General features: G+C 48.3%; 1 protein-coding gene across 2 annotated transcripts; it reads left to right on the plus strand.

The window, feature by feature from the left end:
- The first annotated feature begins 478 nt into the window (after nt 1-478).
- Nucleotides 479-18,865, plus strand: SAMD4B (sterile alpha motif domain containing 4B). 2 transcript variants are annotated; one of them, XM_088139689.1, is made up of 13 exons: nt 479-692; nt 5,940-6,369; nt 6,925-7,410; nt 7,886-8,128; nt 8,779-8,888; nt 9,225-9,311; nt 12,246-12,540; nt 12,929-13,014; nt 13,116-13,234; nt 14,766-14,964; nt 15,511-15,634; nt 16,008-16,091; nt 18,024-18,865. In XM_088139689.1, exons 2-13 carry the CDS (start codon nt 6,174-6,176, stop codon nt 18,050-18,052), a joined length of 2,058 nt encoding a protein of 685 aa, XP_087995815.1. In that variant the 5' UTR covers nt 479-692; nt 5,940-6,173; the 3' UTR covers nt 18,053-18,865. The 2 variants fall into 2 exon arrangements, with proteins under 2 accessions (XP_087995815.1, XP_025026549.1); XM_025170781.2 differs by lacking the exon at nt 479-692 and adding an exon at nt 734-1,522.
- Nucleotides 18,866-19,790: the final 925 nt, after the last annotated feature.

Below are 19,790 nucleotides of genomic sequence, written 5' to 3' on the forward strand. Positions count from 1 at the left end.
TCTCGGCGGCTCCGGGAAGAGCCCAGGCAGCGGACAGCCCGCTTCCCGACCGCTGTCGCCCCACAGTTCTCCGGACGCGTGCTCGGAAAGCTCCGGGCGGCCGCGGCCTGCCGCTGAGGGAGAAACGCACTTTGAGCGGGAAAGGGAAGGGGCGTGGCCGTTCCTAAGAGACTCGGAAGCCACGCCCCCGCCTTCCCCCGCCTCACGCCTTGATTTCCCGCCAGTTCATTGGCCGCCCGGGAGGCCCTTCGCGCAAACTCCTCCCCGCACCGCCTTTCTTCGCCGATTGGCGATGGAGCGTCCCGAAGACGAGAAGGATTGGTGGAGGAGGAGGAGGTGGGATTAAAGGGAAGGCTCGCGCGGCGCCAGCCAATGGGAATGCGATCTGGGTGACGTAGCTAGGCGACCGAGTCGGGCTGGCGCGTTCGTTGGTTGGTCCGGGGCGCGCGCCCGTGCGTGCGTGAGTGCGTGCGTGCGGTCGTCCCGGGTGCGTCCCCACGTCGCCGTGCGTTGTGACGTCGCGCGCCCCCCTCTGGAGTGTGTGGTGGCTGGAGCTGCCCTGTGTGCGTGAGAGTGTGTGAGTGAGTGAGTGAGTGAGTGAGTGTGTATGTATGTATGTACGTGGGTCTATGTGCGCGCGCGCGCGTGTGGAACTTGGTCTCCCCGGTGGGCCGGAGTGGGCCGCGGTGACGGTGAGTGCGGCTCCGGGCGCGGGCGGGAGAGCGGCTCTGAGGCGACGGGCGGTCCGCCGGAGACACCCCACCCCTGCGGCCCCTCCCCCTCCCGGGGGTCCTGGGGAGCGGCGGCGGCCCCGCCCCGTGGGAGGGGGCCTCGGCGGCCCCGCCCCTTCCCCTCGGTCGAAGGGTGAGGAGGGCGCCCTCGCAGGGCGACTCCAGGCCCCATCATCCTCAGCCATGCTTTGGGCGCCGGCCGCCTCGGGTCGCGGCTGGACCGGAGACCCTCCCGCTCCCGGGCGTCCCAGGCGCCGACCCCTTAAACGGCCGGGGACGGTTGTGAAGACCCCCCGATCCGAAGCAGCCCCTCTCCGTCCGTGGGGTGCTGGAGATGAGCCGGGGCGCGGGCAGCCTGCCCCCCGCCTGAATCGGGCCCTCGTCTGGCGTTGCTGGTGCACTTGAGCCCCCCAAGAGGAGGGGGATCCTTGCCAGGCGCGCCGCCTTCAGCTGCGGGGTCTCCTCATCTTCTGCCTGAACCAGGAAACACCTTCCGGCTGTGGGCTGCCTCTGCCCCCCCGCAAAGATTTAATTGCCGGGCCGCCTGCTCTGTCACTTGCTGTTCCTCTAAAGCGGGAGATGAGGCTTCTTTCCCTGATCAGCTGCTTCTGCCGTTTTAAGGGGCTTCTCCTCAGACGGAAGGGGTCTTCTGCTTTGTCTCAGGTCTAAAAGGTTTCAGCTGAATGCTCGCTCAGGGTCTTCTTGGATCGTTTTAACCCAACATCTTGCTTTCGGACCCAGTGGAGAACCGCCTTTGTGGAGCAGGAACCAGGGAGGGGAAAGCTCCAAGGGTATTTTGGGATACTGGCAGTTTTTGAAAGTTTAAAATTTAGATTTCTGAGAGCAGAAGAGCAGAAGGGGTACTTTGGGGGGCTGGACTGTGACCTTTCAGCAGCTGGCTTGCCTCCTAGCACATATGCAGCTGGGGAACTAGGCCCGCTTTTCATCATGTGTCATAAACAACTAATAAAGCCACTCGGATGTTCCCTTTAGGCATCTTTTACAGGAAAAAATGGCTTTTATTCATTTTATATGGGCTGCCTCATTGTTTTTATCCTTGTAACGCTTATGTTGATTCTGCTTCAGGTTATCGCCATGCGATTTTTTTCTTTTTTGTTCTATCACTTAGCTTTCTCTGCAGGGTTATTGCTCACAGATTACTTCTCTGTGAGCTGAAATACTCTTCTATAATTATTTCAGCTCCCATTGGGGGGTTCACTGGTTCAGCTTTGAGAGCACCCCCTTGCTGTCACTGTCTTCTGGATCTGAGGAAAGCATTCCTCTCCTTTGGCAGGCTTCTAACCGTACTTGGTAGTGATGCACTGCCTCGGTATTGTCCATGCGCTCTGTTCCCAGGTCCTCGATGGAACAAGCTCAGATCCTCTCTGGGATAGTGGAGAGCAAATGCAAAATAACTACATAATATTCAGTTTTGTGCGATTTGTAGAGGCACCTCCTATTTGAGGCAAGACCATTAAGAGACTTAAGAGACTTGCTGCATCCTTCATTCTAGCCACCTACATGTTCCTCTCTATCTGATTTTTCCTCTGGGCTCTCTTGCACAAGTGTCACGAGCTTTCTTCCATGAAGTTACTCCTAGTGATGCTCTGATCTTTGTCCCTAGTGTATGGAGGAATCTTTGGGTTTTTTTTTTTAATGACTAGCCAGGTTTGATGGTTGTCTTCAGATCCAGAAAAGAAAACTCCAACTTCTGGAAATGCTGCCTCCCAAAGGTGATAAACTGGTGGTAACCCCAAGATGTAAAGTATGTTAATCTGCCTTGGGATCCGTACAGAGGCTCCATCTATTTCTGTGTCCTGAAATTAGTGATGAAAAGAGGATCCAGCTGTGTCAGTTCTTTCCAAAAGTTTGATAACTGGGACACCTCCAGATTTTAAAATTGGAGGCACACTTCATTTTTTGCTCTTTTTTTTAAATTCATTTTTTATTCATTTTATGAGTAAACCTTTAATGTGAAAGCCCTCTTATCCCATGGAAGGTCCAGTTCAGAAGCTAGTGGTCAGCCTACACAACCTGTTCTCACCAAGCTTAATTGTGGTTATGCACTGTTTAGCATATTGGGGCAGATTCGTGTTTTAGATTGAACCTGGCATCTTGTCTTATCTTATATACGTTGTAACTAGATCTGCCAGGCCAAAGATAATAGTGTTATGAGATTCTGCTGTTCTTTTGTGGGTTTTGAAACTGGAACTAGAAATCTGAACTAGATTAGAAAGTTAGTACAGGTCCTAATGATCTATGTCAATAACAAAATTCCATACTGAGTATGATGGCTGAAGCCAAGTGAGGCACAGTAGAAGCCTATATTTAGCTGAAAGGCTTGTCCTACTTAATATCTATATTGTTTTATGGCCAATGACAGATGCCCTTCTATTAAGAGACAAAGTTGTGCCATGAGCACTCAATAAGATGCTGTGTTTCCATCCTGTCCCCTTATTTCAACATGTTGGTCTGCTTTCAGACCTTCAGGTGGACATGGCTCTGAATCTTGTTTTATGGTTTGCATTTCTTGGCCACGAGGGAAGGCCTGGTTAATGCAGTGAAGTAAATTACAAACCTTGAGGTTAGTTGCATTTTTTAAGCGTGCTGTTTTGCACCGAAGGGAAGAATTTGAACAAGTGCAAGAGCAACCTTGAGGACTGAACATCAGTGTAGGTCATTCCATGATGTATTCTGTGTGTACTAGGCTGTAAGAGCAATAGGCCAGGATTGCCAGGTTGTTACTGTTCTCTACATAGTTCATTTGCAGAGTTGTTCGCTGGCATGCGCTGCCATAGAGAAAAATTGGCGTGCGTATGTATGCATTGGACTTAGTTTGTGCAAAGACAAGTCAGGCCAGCTAAAACTCTGTTTTTGCAAGAAACATGAGTGAAGGATCACTGTGTAACAAACCATATTTCTTGGCTTTAATGGCTGTGTACAGGAACAGAAGCAAAAAAGGCGCTGGGGCCATTCTGATGGTGCTGTCTCAGTTCTCTTAAACACCCACATACCTTTTAAGGTGTCTTCTGTCAAAGCTATTCCGGACTCTGTTTTGTGCCATGCAAGTAGACAGCCTATCTAGGAAGAATAAGATTAGGTCCTGCTCTGTCTTACAAGGTTCACAGGAATGAACACGTTAGGGAGAATCTTACTGCTCTGCTATAAAAGTTTTCTCTCTTTTACACAAATATCCTTTTTGTATGAGGAATAAAATTGATATGTGTGCAAGTTTTTAAAGAATCTTCCTCCCTCAAATAAGGTGATGTTGTGTTTCCACATAACATTAATCCAGAATAGGGGGCTCGCATATCGTACTCCTGTAACTAACTATATTATGATTTATTGTTCTGTACAAACTAGGTTTATGTCTTCCATCTTTGTATCTTCCCTGCTTTATCGGAAAGTGATCCAAGCTGCAAGTATCAAACTACAGATCTGCTTGACAGTTCCTTTTACTAAGCTCTCCAACCTCCTTCTGTCTTGAAACTGGGAGTTCAGCGTTATTAGCCCCTGAAGTTCAAAATAGTGTCATGGAGTCATTTGTCCTGAATCATCTCTTGGAACTGGAAAACTGGGAGTAAAATCGGAGTATCCTTTTGTTTCTGATTTACAAGTCCTATTTTTGGACCTCAGGGAATGATGTTTCCTTGGTTCTGACTTTCAGCGTGAGAACCAGAAACATACACTAGTGCCCTGAGGGAAGGGGAAGGATAGCCACCTCATCTGCTTTGTATTCTTTTGCTCCAGTTAAACATTTGCCATGTATTTTGGGGTAGCAAAATAGGCTTAGCCTTGCATTTTTGGAGTTGGCGGGGGAAGTGGCCAGAAGTGGCCTCTTTACTGCTTGGTAAAGGATATTTCTGCTTGGCTGAGTCACTGGAACCTGACTGTAATTCTAGGGTTCTAGTCCTGGCTTGTTTGTGTAACTGAAATACATTTCCATCCTTTGGGCAAACTCTATCAAAGTTTTATTTGGGGTATGCACGAGATTTCAAAATGAAGCAGTGTCATCTTTTCCCAAAGTTAAACTGATTTGGAGTTATGGAATCATGCTCTCCTTCAGATTATACAACTCATCTCCAGTTTTGGCTTTTTATCTTTTTGGTGCTGTTGGTCCACTCTTCCATCTTCTGTGCTGCTGCTTCCTACCTGTGTGGCAAAGGGCCTCTTTTCAGTGCGCATGTGACTCCGGATGGCATTCGGTGTGTTGTGTTCTTCTTTTGAAGGTGTAATTAGGGCCAGCTGCCCTGCTGCTCTTCCAGACTACTTCTGGTTGTTTTCTTTGGGGAGTATGCTTGCTTCAGTTTACTCTAATTATAGTGTCCAGAGAATAGAAGGACCCAGACAGCCGTTTCCTCAGTCTATTCTTTCCCTTTCATTAAAAAAAAAATACAGATGCTCTCTCTTTGTAGAACTGCTTTAATAGAAACCTAGTTTTGGAAGCCACTTTGCTTCTTCCTCTATCAAAATTGGATATCTGAACAGTGGCAGTGTCCAGAGGCAATGATTGAAGCTGGGCTAGGCTTATGAATGTTTTCTTTTTAAGTGATTCTTTTTCTCTGGTAGGGGTTGCTTTGTTCATCAATACTTGCCTTGTCTTGAATTTCTTTATTTACACCTTAAGTCACATTCTGAAATTTGAGGGATTTTTTCTTTGCTTGCTTGCTTGTTTGATTGATTGGCAGTTAATTGGATTCATCCATCTCAGCTGGCTTCTGGCTCCTTTGGGGGTCTTGGAGAAGTCACTTAGAGCCTTTTATGATATTGCTTCTTGGGGTTACATTATTTGCATAACACCGTGCACTGAATATCTCAAAATGCCATTTGCCAGAGGTGATTGTCCTCCTGCTCTTTCTTTTGAGGCTCATCCAAACACTGTCTCTCTGATCCTAAACTAGCTTTTCCTTTATCCCTTTTGTTTTGCTATCTTTAATAGGAAGAATTTCAGTGTCATTGTTCAGTGTAAATAATGCTCAAGATAGCTTACACAATAGGTAAGGAGACATGACTGGTAAGTTTCTGGGCTTGGGTGCTCCCTTGTTAGTGCACTGTGAAGTACAAGTAGTTGGAAACTGTTTAAAGCAGCAGGTGTTTTATCTTCTTTTCAAGCATGTGTTACACGTTCCCAGCTTAGGGATTTGATAGATAATAGAGAAATGGGGAGGGACTCCCAGAGCCTCATACTTATTTCTTTCTTTTGTACAGGGAGGTCTGAAACAATCCGTCAAAGAAGAGGAATCCCAAAGAACTTACAGAGAACCAGGAGTTCCTGACATACTTCTGTGCCACCCTGATTCCCTGCTAGTGTGAAAGTTGGTGTTGTAGTGGTGCCTACCTGCTAACCCCCATACTTGAAAACATGTGAGGGGTTCCCCTGTCCTGTACTTTTCTTGGCCCCTTTGTGGGTGAGTTGCTGCTAAGGCCAAGGTGCTGGCCATCATGATGTTCCGGGACCAGGTGGGCATCCTTGCTGGCTGGTTCAAAGGCTGGAACGAGTGTGAGCAGACAGTAGCCCTGCTGTCCCTCCTCAAGCGTATCTCTCGCACCCAAGCCCGCTTTCTGCAGCTATGCCTGGAGCACTCGCTGGCAGACTGCACAGAGGTCCATGTTCTGGAGTCTGAAGCTAACAGCGCAGGTAAGCCAGTGATTCTTTTGTCGGAGCTTGAGCTCGGTCTCCGCATCACCTGGGGATTCAGATGCAGACAGCTTGCCCATTTGGTGGTGATCCTTCTGTTGCCCCACTTGCCAGGGGGGCTGCGTCAAGACTCCTAGCAGGCTGCAAGAGGAGTCTCAGCCCAGAGTGAGCCCAGTTGCTTTGGCAGTGCCAGGGAAGATTCTTTTCCTCCTCCCCCAAGCTCAAGAGGATGGAGGGTGTGGGCAGAATGGCTTTCTGTCGCTAGGCTGCCAAGGCACTTCAAACTCCTGTGTTAAGTCAGTTATACTGTTTCTGAGCATACATCATAAAAGATACGGTCACCTCTGAAAGGCTGATACAGTTATTGCAGCAGTGGCAGCTCTCTGACCTTGTTGCAGCAGGCTAACCACCTACCTCCTTCATCTCACGCATCTTGATGGGAAGGACCCCGCTTCAGGATAGGGGGGCTTTCCTTGGAGACCCTGGAAGTGGTTAATGGCTCTCTGGCACACGAGGCACCTATCAGATTTGTATCCCTCTCCTTCTCTCCAACAGCCATCATCAGTCAGTGGCACCAAGAGCCAAAAGACAAAGTCGTCTCCTTGCTCCTGTCCCATCTGCCCCTTCTCCAGCCTGGCAACACAGATGCCAAGTCAGAATACATGAAGCTTTTGCAAAAGGTGCTGGCTTACTCTATTGAGAGCAACCTCTTCATAGAAGAAAGCAGGCAGCTCCTGTCCTATGCCCTCATTCATCCAGCCACCACGCTGGACGACCGCAGTTCCCTGGCACTTTGGCTCAACCATCTTGAGGAGCGCCTTTCCAGCGGCTATCCCAGCCAAGGCAGGGGACGACCAGACACAGCCTACCACTCACGCCAAGGCTCAGATGACTGGCAAGGTCCGGTGGAGACGGGCCTTGGAGATCTGGGACACAGCTGGCAGGAGAAGACACCACGGGAAAATGGGCACATGTCCTTCCATCCTTCTGGCTCAGTGTCCTCGGCAATCAATAGTATTGGGAGCAACACGAGCAACACAGGTTCGGAAAGGCATTGCTGTGAAGCAGGGTGGTAAATGTGGGTTTTGCTATCCAGCCTGGTGAGTCTGGGCTATTTCTGAGGAGTTGGAAAAGGTTTCCACGTATCCAGGTCAAAGTAGCTTTGCCTGTGAGCTGGGAAACCTTCATGCTGGGGGACACTTCTGGGCCATTGCCCTCACGCTTTACTGCATGCAGCTTTTGTTGCTGGACTTTCTGAATGCCCAAGCAATGAGTAGGGATAGTTCTGCTGGGTAAGCTCTTCCTATGTTCTACCCAAATGAATGCTAGTTGGTTTCGTGTTTCCGAGTGGGGAGAGGGCAGTTCACCCCATCAGAAACTAATGCACTTCCTCCTATTGGAAGCCCCTAAGCATTTAACTCCTTCCCAAAATAAGCAGCTTTTTCCTTCTGATAATTTCGTGACCAGCGCCTGAAACCGTTGCTGGTGCATCCTAATTCTTTCTTCCTGGTTGCAGCTCTTCCTTGCCAAATCCACCCCAGCCCGCTGAAGCGCTCCATGTCGCTCATCCCCACGGGCCAGCAGGTCTCCAGCGAGTGGATGAACGTGGATGAGATGGGTGCCAGGCCAGCCTTCATCTCCAGTGGGGAGCACGCGCCCCTCTCTCCCCAGAGCAGCGTGGCTTCCTCAGGCAGCGAGCAGACGGAGGAACAGCCCGGCAGTCGTAACACCTTTCAGGAGGACGGCAGCGGCATGAAAGGTATGACAGGTTCTGGACAAGGTGACTGAGCAGCTTCCCCAGATTTGAAGGTAGTTGGGGCTAAGAAGGCACATGACCCGGTTCTGCCTCGCTTGCCTAATTCCAGTCCTGGGATTTGAGGAGTCAACAGACCCCTAAGTGTCTCTCAGACTTCTTAAAGGTGCATCTTAGTTGGGAAATCCCTTAGTTGGGGGGAAAAATATTTTGTACTGGGTTTGTGATGGTGGATATATTACAGAGAAAAGCCCAGCCTGTCTGTGAAGCTATGCTGCCTTGACTGTTTCTTAGTCAGTTACTTAGAAGGCATTCAAAATATGTTTGAAAGAGAATATGACACTGATTGCCTTGATTCTGTTGTCCTGGATGTTGCATCTGATGCATCGGGATTGTGAAGACAGGCGGGGTCTCTTATAGCTCGTAAGTTTGGAAACTTGAGTAGATCTTGTGTAGGGCTTGCGATTGTACCACTGTCTCTCAAAGCAGCACTAGAAATGCTCCATAATATTTCTTACTTCACCCCAAAAGGGCCTCTCCTTGTGCCTGTGTTTGAGGGCTTTTCTTTGAGACCCGCAGGGTGCTTAATTGGCGGTCTTCTCTGGGAAACAGGGCTTTGGGGCAGGTGGCTTGACTTCTCGATCCTTTTCCCACAGATGTTCCCTCATGGCTGAAGAGCCTCCGTCTCCACAAATATGCAGCCCTTTTCTCCCAAATGACTTACGAAGAGATGATGACTCTCACGGAGCAGCATCTGGAATCGCAGGTACTAAAATCCCCACGCCGGGAGGAGGAGGGAGAGCAGGGAAAAGGGGCTCCCTTGCCTTGCCTTGCCTTGCCTTGCCTTCTATGCATAATAGGGGCCTATTCCTGCCTACTTTAAAAGGCTGGTGTTTGGGTGGTGCCTGGGAGGGCCGTGATGATCACGTTTTCCATTTCTGTGACTTTGTCGCAACAAGATGCCTAAAATGCAGTGCCAGGCATTGTTGAGGGGGCCACTCTGAAGATGTAAATATATCCCTCCTGTAAAGGCTGGAGGGCAGAGGCAGTTCTGGTTCCCTTTTTTAGCTCTCTTTTTCTTCCCCAATCCTTCCCTGAACAGAACGTGACCAAAGGAGCAAGGCACAAAATTGCCTTAAGTATCCAAAAGCTGCGGGAAAGGCAGAGCGTCCTGAAGTCCTTGGAGAAGGTAAGGGGCCTGTTGAACAGAGCTGCGATTCCATGGGTCGTTTGAATTGCCTGGAGCAGTTTTCCTCTTTTTTTACATAAGCATGATTACGTATTTTTATAAAGGAAGATAAAAACTAATACAAACTAATATAAAGAAAGGAAAAGAAAGAAATCAAAGAGAAAGCTAAAAGTAAAAGAAAGGGGAAAAAAGTAAAAGAAAAGAAAAGAAAAGAAAGAAAAAAGATACAAAGAAATAGCTTCCAATCTTCTTTACAGAGGTTGTTAGTACATTTATAAATTTACCTCTTACTCTGTGGCTGCAACATAACTCTCTTCTTTCTATAATCTCTCTTGTCCAATTATTAAAACCATAAATCGTTTTTTCATTTTTTTCTGTTTTACGCAAAAAAGTCCATAAGGGGTTTCCAGTCAGCAATAAATGTAGATATCCCAACATTCTCAGCAGGTAGAGCTTGATGCAATCCATGCTTCTATGAGGAGATTGCCTGCCACTGTGGAACCCACTGAGGACCCTCCTGAAGAAGACCCGCTTTATGCTTCCCCAGATTAATTGCTGCTTGACAGTGCCCAGTGCCATATTAACAATGGCAGCACATGCTACAACAACTTAAGTAGTTCTTTCCCCTTTTGGTCTTGTATCACAGGTGTTAGATTCTAAATCCGTAGAATCCTCTCCTGGTCTTAAACTGGAGTGTCGCTACATGGCTCTGCATAGATTGATTCAGTATTGTGTTGTCCTTAGGACAAGAAGTGGAGATTGTGAGAGGAAAATTTTAGTAGCCTTCTATATGTTTTAATGTTAGTTTTGATTGCGTTTGATAAAGCCAGGTTAGCTTCTTGTGACCTGTAGGGCAGTGACAGGAAAAGCCAGATGCAAGACTAAGCAACTTGCTGATGGGAATAGAACAGGAAGGTACGGTAAAATTAGCACCAAGGGCGTTACGAATCAGTTGCTAAACCTAGGAGTCGTGTCTGTGGTTTGTGGTTTTAAAGGATAAAAAGGATTGCATCTGAGGGGGTCGGGACCATTTTGGTCAAGCTGTCTACCTGACGGCTCAATTAAAATGGTCACGACATTGCAATGTGAATCTCAGTGAGTACCATGTATGCTATTGGTTGAATTTTACTTGCCTGTTGAACTAACATTTAATAAAGCTTTTAGAACTTTGAAGTGACTTGTTTTGTGGTGTGTCTGCCTCCCGTGTTTAACGTGGTTTTTCCCCTGACACCACCTTTGTGCATACAATAATCTCGCTGCAGTTATCATGTACAAAAACAAAGTTCCATGCCTTTTTTCCAGTTGTTTGTCATTTGGAGCAGTGTTTCTCAATCTTGGCAACTTTAAGATGTGTGGACTTCAACACCCAGAATCCCCCAGCCAGCATGCTAATGAACTTTAAGATGTGTGGACTTCATGCTGGCTGGGAAATTCTGGGTGTTGAATCCACACCACATGCTAAGGTTGAGAAACACTGGCCTGGAGCATGCAGAAGGGTAGGCCCTTTGCACAAGATCAAGAAATACAATAGTATGCTAAAGCAGCTGTAAAAATATGAGCAAACACACCCAGCACTGGCTTCAGAATACTGATATATTCAAACATCACCATGATGCATATTTTCAACCTTTTTTACACAGTCCCAGAAAGGAAAAGCTCCTGTTTCAGTGTAATAGATCTCTCCAATTAGTTCTACGATTTCAGAATTTGTTTTACTGTATCAGCTATGCAGCTCCAATTTTTTCTCAGCATCCTTGGCCATTGCTTTGCTAGATTCTGAAGAGAAAACAGACTTTCCTAGGATTGCTACTTTGGCCTGGGAGCCTCTAGATGAGATTGGCTTGGGGTGACAGGCTTGCAGTGTTCAGATCAGGCCCTTGCTGGCTCAGGGAGTCTGCCTGATGCTTTGAGGCAGCCTTCCCAATGTGGTGGAAGGGCTGGGGTGGATGGGAATTGAGGTCCATAACAACTGGGATTACACAGGGCCAAAGAACTCTATCTGTTACGTTTTACTGTGTTGTAAAAGTTCTTTGCAAGCCACAGCAACATTCAGTAAAATACTTTCTTTCCATTCAGTTGGAAATACAGTAAGCAGATGTTACTTGCCACGGGTTAGTATGCAGTACTTAAAGTTATGGAGTCCTTGGTGCGCTCTGAGCCGGGCGGCTGGCTTGCAGACGTTTCATTACCCATCAGTGCTGATGATGTTACCTAGTCCGGTCATGAAATGTCTGCAAACAAACAAACAAGCTCAGAGAGCACCAAGGACTCCACAGTTCAACCCTGAGCTACAGAGATTCTCTTCTACTGGAACTTAAAGTTATATCGTGTGTGCTTTGTGATGCTGTGTGAGATACATTGCTCTTCATTTGCTCACAGTAGTGTCACTCTGCTGTTGAGTCAGAATGCTGGATCAGGTCACTCAGATCCCACAGTTGCTAGCCATGTACCCCTGCAGGAAGACTCACTTGTTCCCAGCAACTGGGGCTGAGAGGCACCTGTTGCCTCTTGTCTTGCATTGGGCATTTAGCCCCCGCGATACCTGTAAATAAATATACAAATGTTAAAGAGTTGTTTACAGCCATATCTTCCACAGATTGCCAAATCTTTTTCTAAAGCCACCTGAGCTGGCACCTGCTGTTTCATCTTGTCATAGCAATTTCCATAGTTTGGCTTCCTTTTTAATTTATGTAATTTATTCTCTTTTTTTAATCTTGCATTTTTTCTTCAGCCAAATGAGGCTGCTAACCTCCATATGACTCAGAGAGTGATTTTTGCGAGTCACTGAGAGTCTTTGTGATTGTGGCTGGATATCCATTTCATGAATACATAAATAAACAATAGATAAATAGCTTGCACAAAGTGAGCAGAATTCCAAGATAATTTTTCCCTTTCCCTTGGCCTCCCCCTCTTTTCTCTCCTTTTTTGGGGCAGGACATTCTGGAAGGTGGGAACTTGTGGAATGCTCTCCAGGAACTGCAGCAGATCATCACCACACCCATCAAAGCCTTCCATGCTCTGCAGGCCGCGGCAGCATCCAAGGAAGCCGCTGAGCCACGTGGAGGTCCCACGCTGGGCTTGGAGAAAAGCAGCAACAGCACCGAGGACAAGGAAGCCACCGATGACCCCTTCCCACCCCCAACAGGCTCTCCATGCGATGGAGAATCCGGAGCAGCGCCTATCGCTGAAGGGGACATTGCCGGGCAGTTCACTCGCGTGATGGGTAAAGGTGCGTTTTCTGGGATGGCATCAAGCACTTTGTACTCTCCCCCCAGCAACCGGGATGGGCTACACTGACTTTTTCAGCAAGACCTTCAAGAAAGCTGGAGTTTGTGAGGTGTGCCGTGGGTCTGTGTCCACTTAAGGAACGATCTATTCTCGCACTCTACCCTTTGTGTTCACAGAGTTTGGAGGATTGGTGTGGCTGTTTCCAACAGTGATGTTTCTTATTGTTCCTTTATGCTGAACTTGCAGTGGGGTTTTTCAGTGGGGGAGCTTTGGTGTAAGCCTCCAGGAGTTACTTGATTTTAGTGGTATATACATTAAATAAACAGTGCTACTGGAAGAGCTCTGATTTCTTAGGTAACCATTCCACCTTTCCTCTTACTCTCTTGCAGTGTGTACGCAATTGCTAGTCTCCCGGCCAGATGAGGAGAACATCACTAGTTACCTCCAATTGATAGAAAAGTGCTTGATGCACGAGGTAGGCATGGGCGTTACGGGGCCCTAGAGGTCGATGTCCTGAGAATGCTGGCTCTTTCCATCCTTTCCCAACATGGCTGCCTTCCTGTCCCCCTCCCTCAGGCCTTCACAGAGACCCAGAAAAAGAGGCTGTTGTCTTGGAAGCAGCAAGTACTGAAGTTGCTCCGTACCTTCCCAAGGAAGGCTGTGCTGGACATGCAAGGCTATCGCCCCCAGAAGGGGTAGGTCTCTGGGCACCAGAGTGGGCACAAGGAGCTTTCTAGGCTAATTGAGTAGAGCTGTAGTCTTTTTTCAGTGAACTGGGGAAAAAAACCCTGATTGTCAGCCCTGTGAGATTGACAAGGCTAAGATACAGACACCGTGCAGACCTAAAGCTACTTTTATTAGAACGGCTGAAGTAAGAGACTCTTGCAAGTCTGAATGTGCTCCCCTTCCTCCCTCTTTTATCTTCTTGTGAATTGGGTGGCGGGGGGTACTGTCTGAGGTGTTTTTGCAAGCCTCTTTGTCGGTCAGGCTCAGGGCTCATTTTTCTGATAATTGCCTTGGCAACGGATCTTCCCTCTGTCCTTCAAGGCCATCTCAGTTGCCTGTTTCGCAGAGTGCTGCCTTGGGAAGGGTCAGAATAGAGCTGGATCTGGAAGTGCTGAACGTCCATTCACGTAGGAGTCATTCTCCCGCAGGACAGGGAGCTCTTTTATTTTAAAGAGACGCCTCTGCGTGAGCAGAGGAAATTCAGCTCCAGAAAAGGACTCGGGGGCTTTCAGAGCTTTTTGAGCAGCCGTTGTGCTAGCTAATATTATGACAAGCAAAGGGTGAGTTTTGATGGCATTGCCAGTCTGTGGTGTCAGCCTGCCAGGCAAATGACAGTTCAAGAATCCTTTGGGGGAAGGATGGAACCAGATTACCGTCAGAACTATTTCCGAAGTCACCAGCTTAAACTCATAAAGCCTGGGAGGTTTGCTGCTTATGGCTTGCATCATGAATTTAATTAAACAATAGAAATGGATTTCGCTCTTTGCTTCAAAATGACTGAGAGGGGTTGTGTTTTTTTTGGTTAAACTAATCCTTTCATATTTAAGGGAAGCTGTCACTTCCGTAAAGAACCTGCAAATGCGCCTGCTATTGTGATGCTGCAGTATGGAAATTCAAACTGCTTGCTTTGGGTCATTTTTGGAAAAGCCAGGGCTTAGTTGACACATCCCTATTCAGAGAGAAGAGGTTTTGCGTGGGCTTCCTTACAGCTCCTAGCTGGGATCTGCTTAGCTAACTTTGCTCTTTCCCTTTGCGGCTTGGGGGGGGTCAGTCCTCCTCTCGGCTGGCCACCGTCAAATGTAAGCGAAAGAGAAAGGGCAGCTTGGCTCCCACTGTGGTGTTCCTCTCAAGAAGGTCTCAATACCTAGGTCGCATTCAGATAAGTGTTGAGGGTTTGGCATGGGGGCGCTCTGTGGCTGTTGCCCCCCGCCGTGCTAGGATGTCAGGTGGCTAAGGAGGCCTCTTAGATCTGTCCTGTCCTTTGTGAAATACCTCGACAGTGATGGAGGGTGGGGCAGAGGAAGGCTTCCGAGGGGCTAAGCCACTTGAGGGAGGTGGCCGTTCTTCTGAGCAGAGAGAGCTGCTTTAATTGTTTGGGCTCGCTTTGGATGTCTGGGTTAAGCTGCAACAAGCAGCGTTGCTTTGGTGGCAAGTTATGACCAGGATTCCAGACACAATGATCAGAGGTGGGATTAACTTCCTCTCCCTGTATTTTTCCAGATGGGCCTTTGGTTCTAACTCTCTCCCCATAGCTGGATCTGTGGGGGTGGGAGTGGCCCGCCGAGGACAGAGGCAGTTCCAGATGCCCCCCCGTGCTATCCCCCCAAGCCGCATGGGGATCCTTAGTCCCGTGGGGATTGGTGGAGTCTCTCCGCGGCACGGACTGGCCAGCCCAAATCTGGGGAGCCAAGGTCGGCAGGTAAGATCCAGTTGAGTTCTTCCAGCAGAACAGTACCTGAATGCATCGGAAAGATTGTTGCAGGTGAAGAGGTGCCTTGACTGGGAGAGGGTTGGGAAGAATCTTCAACCCACCCCCCATGAACCCATCCCCTGCTCTCTGCTCACTTAGCATAAAAGGGACCTGCCTTTCTCCACTACAGCAGAGAAGCCTCTGTAGACGACCTCTCATCTTCTGCCACGTGCAGTTCTTTCAGCCATCCAGGTTACTCGTCTCTGGGATGAATTGTTTCTCTTGCTGCTGTGGCCCCATTCTGGCTGAGGTCCTTGTAGGATGAAACGGAGGAGGCTTGCTAGTGGCATGCGTGCTTGACTTTCCCTATGGAGTTAGCAGTGGTCTCCTTGATGCCGCTGTGATGAACAGATGTGTTCAGCTTGGCCCTTATCACGTGGGCTCCACCTCCCTCCTGTTTCTTCCCTTGCCCTGCCGCAGAGAGGTGAGCGGGGGGTGAGAGGCTTTGCTTCTCAGAGAGATCCTACGCCAATGAGCTTCTCTCCTCTCCCATAGAATCTGTGGTTTGCCAATCCCGGTGGCAGCAACAGCATGCCTGGCCAGAATCGCAGCTCAGTCCAGCGGACCCATTCGCTGCCCGTTCACACCTCCCCTCAGGCTATCCTCATGTTCCCACAGGGTGAGTAAGCAGCGCGTCTGCATGTCAGCTGAATAGCAGGCATCTTGCTTCGTTCTGCGGCATGTAATTTCTTAGAAACGCTACTTTTGGGATCTGAGTTTCAATCCTGGAGGACCAGCCTTTCCTTAAAGGTCTTGGGCAAGTGTCTGTAAAGTGCTTTCTCCTCATTTTTAAGGAACTGTCACCATTCTCTTCCTCTTTTCTCTCCCCATTCCTTTCAAATTTGGGACGGAGCAAATCCAAATTTGGAGCATCCATATTTCACCGTGGCCCTTAAGCACTAGCCAAGAGCTGTGTCATCTCCCCTGTGGAATGCTGGAACCACCCATGGCCCTGCCTGATGGTTCAGTTGATCTTTCCTCTAACCTCTCAGATTGCCAGCTCCCTGGAACGGATCTGGAGATCAACCCCACATTGGAGTCACTGTGCCTGAGCATGACGGAGCACGCGCTGGGCGGTAAGCAACTCTGGGCTTACCAGATTGTGAGAATACATTTGGTTTGCCAAAGGCAGGCCTGATGTGGGTTTACCTGAAAGCAAACATGGAAGGTGTTGCGGTTCTTGTTCACGTGTTGAACTAGAATGGGGGAGACCCATGTTCAAGCCCACTCTTGGGCACAAAGGCCCAAGGGGAAGTCTTGGGCCAGTACTTTCATTCAGCCTGGTCTACCTCACAGTTATTGTTGACAAAAATTAGAAGTGCCATGTATGCCAACTTGAGCTTCTGAAGGAAAAGAAGACATCAATCTAAGTAATAGATCCATAAAATGACTATCTTTGTGTCATCTGGGGCAGGTGGCCAAGGAATTGTAAATTCCATTAATGAGAAACTCAGCAAGCACCTTGGTTTTCATAGACAACCTGTTTTTCTTCCAAGGCTCTGGTAGAAAGGGATGATCTGAATGGCAACCTTGCCAGTCAGGGGTCATGTGACTTTTCCTGAAATGGACCTTCCAGCACCCTGCGAGGCCAACCCAGGATAGGTGACTGGTCAGCTTCTGACACTGTTCAGCCTCAGAAAGAACAGATTGTTCAGCCTCAGGTTGTCTGACAGCTGAGCTGCGGCTGCCATCATTCCTCACCATGGCTAAAGCTGCTGGGAACTGAGTAGCAGCTGGAGAGCTGCCTATTAAAGTGGCCTTGGTCACCCCGAGGGATAGCTTGCTTCCAGGGAGAGAGGAGAGAAATGAACCTGTGAGGTTCCTGGAGTTCTCAGCTGCTTCTGTTACCAGCAACTGTAGCGTCTGGTCTTAGTGGACTAGTTGGTTTCTGCTCCTGTGTATAAAGCAGATTTCAGAAGAATTTCTGTTCCGTTGCTTGGCTTCCAAGGGATAGGTTACTGTGTGATTCTGCTGTATCTCCTGGGCTGTTTAACATCTGTATGAAATTGCTAGGTGAGGCCATCATGGATTTAGAGTCAGGCATCATCTACATACGATGATACCCACTCTTCTCATTGCCGAACTCAGGCAAAGCTGTGCAAATGCTGAAATAGTGTCCTTGGGCTTGATGAGGACAAATGCATTGAAACTGAATTCTGGCAAAATGAAGGGTCTATAGCAGAGTTTCTCAACCGTGCCAGCTTGAAGTCCACACCTCTTCAAGTTGCCAAGATTGAGAAACACTGGTCTATAGATTGGCAGTTCTCAAGTCCGCAGGTTGGTTAATTATCCTCCCCCGAGTGGGGTTGTCCCTTAAGGAGGCCACTGAAACTCAAATTACCTCAACAGCCCAGAGTTGCTAGGGACCACTCCAGTTGGCCCAGTGGCTGGGCAAGGATAACTTGACCACAGGGTCAGCCACATGCTGACCAGACTTCAGGGACCAGAGCTAAGACCTTAGTACATTTTGTATGGAGCACCTTTTTGAAGATGCTGTGTTTTTATTGTTTACTTGCTGTTTTCATTGTTCACGCTGCTGATTTCGGGCAGGTTAGAAATGTTTAAATGAATACAAGTCGCTGGGGCAAATTCTCCTCCTCCCTGATAGATACTAGGTACGGTTGAAGGCCGGGCTTATAAAGGTTCCTAAGAGCAGTTAAAAGCATCTTCTCCTGTCCATTGCGTCCTCAGGGCCTTATTTAATCCTTTTAATTTGAAGGCGATTTGGGGGTCTGTAGGAAGAGCTTCAGAAAGCAGAACTGGAGAGTCACATTCCTTGCTGTAAAGGTGGGTGGGTGGGTGGATGGATATTTAAAGTCTGTGCAAAGAATGCTCTGACCTCTCTTCAGATAAGGCCCTTGTGTACATTTTCCCATTTCCACCCAACATGAGAAGACTCGAGGATTCCCAGGACATCAAAGCCCCTCCGTGTTGAATAAAAGCCTGTGACCTGTGAACGTGGCAGCCCGCTCACGTGCTGCCATCTTACCCACGTTCTCTCTTTGCAGATGGCACCGACAAGACCTCCACCATTTGAAAAAGCTGGATCTGCTGGCATTCCTGAGAAGCTTTAGGATGGCTGTTTATTTTTCTCCTCCCACTCCTTTTTTTTTTTTAACCCCTTCCCCCAGGGGTATGTTGCTATGGGGGTAGGTGAATCATTTTTTTTCCCTCTGACCTCCAAACCTTCTCCAGCATTCCTTAGCAGCCAGAGGGATAGGGGAGAAAAAGCTGTCACTACAATCTTACCATCTTATTGTGTTCTAATATTTTTCTATTTTTTATTATTCTTATAACTTCAGATATTGGTTTAATATTTTGATGTACATGGGAGTTGGCAGTCTCCCCAATTTAACTTACAAAGGCAGACGCCTAAATTAGGCCATATATACCGTAATTCCTTTTCCAATCTGGTTTCCCTCTCTTCTCCTCCAGCAGCCACCTCCTCCCCATCTATCTCCCTCCCTCCCTCCCTCCGGCCTAAGAAAGGAACAGGGAGTGAAATCCAAGGTGACCCCTTAGCAGAGTCAGACTCGCACTGAAGAACCCATCAGCACCAGGATTTGAGGGGGGCGAGATGGGGTCATCAGGGCAAACTGAGCAACTTCACTGGTAGTTTTTGGTCTCTGGCTTTGGAGGGGAAGTCAGAGGGATAGGGAGGAGGACGAGGAGGAAAAGCATGCAGCAGGTGACTCGTGAAATTTTAAAAGTGCCTCTAATACTTGCTTCTACCAAGAGTGGTTGGGGGGGGGGGACAAGGGAATGGCACAGGAAGTGTGTGGGTGTCTAGTACACAATTGGTGTTCATTTTCTTTTAGTGCTAACGAAGCAATGTCCATGGGTGATCTCTTTGAGGAACTGGACAGAGTAGCTGATGAAGGTTTAAGAGGACCCTCTTAGCCATCTCCCAGACGTGGGAAATGTATCACTAATGTGGGATTTTTAACCCCCTCAGTTACTGCCCCTGAGACTTTTTTTTTTTTTAAATGGGGCAGTATTAAGCCTAGTTCTGTTGAAGCAGTTCCAGTGGATTGGGGGATCACCAGTTTGAGTTTCAGAAGCCGAGTTCTCAGTTGAACTGATTTGGGTTCCTGGTATAGATGCCAGATTCTTTTCTCCCCCTGTAATCGTGGAGGGGGCAGGGAGGGGGTAAGGGATTGGGACATCTATGGAGAATCTCCAAACATCGGTCATGAATTTTCTCTAGTTCTTCAGTAGTTTGGGTTGGATAATTGTCTTCCTTTGTTGAAGGGCGATGGGGAGAGCGTGAAGGTAGTCAGAGCAGACTGATCATAGCCAAACCCTGGTGACCTGGTGACAGGGACCATTCCCACTACCCAGTTTCCTGGTACGTAGCAAGAACTAGGTTGAGGAGCATGTGGGGCACATGGGGTGAATGAATTTGGAAAGCAGGCTGGTGTCTCCTGGGGAAGAAGCATTTGATCGGATGCTAGGATGTAAGGTGATCCAGGAACCAGGATCATCCCCGTTAATTGAGGCTGGGAGGGGAGGAAAGACTTTGGACATGCATCCAGGTGGGCTAGAAGATTTGGGTGAGGGTAGGGGGCAGGAAGCCCTGTTTCTGTGGGATTGCATTTTCCTGGACACTACAGGGGTTGAGGGCACTGGGGTGGGGGGCTTTCTTCACACATCTTCTCCAGCCAGTCTGCACCGCCTTGTTTACGTTTTCCTAGTTTCGAATAGCTTTACTGCAGAAGGGAGAGGAGGACGTTGCTACCACCCTGCCTCTCCCACTTTTCCAGAGGGGGCAGTCC

This window comes from Python bivittatus, unplaced genomic scaffold (genome assembly GCF_059951505.1).
Source record: "Python bivittatus isolate LINGU-HERP-01145 unplaced genomic scaffold, Pbiv_v1 ctg000310_np1212, whole genome shotgun sequence".
Taxonomy (NCBI): Eukaryota; Metazoa; Chordata; class Lepidosauria; order Squamata; family Pythonidae; genus Python; species Python bivittatus.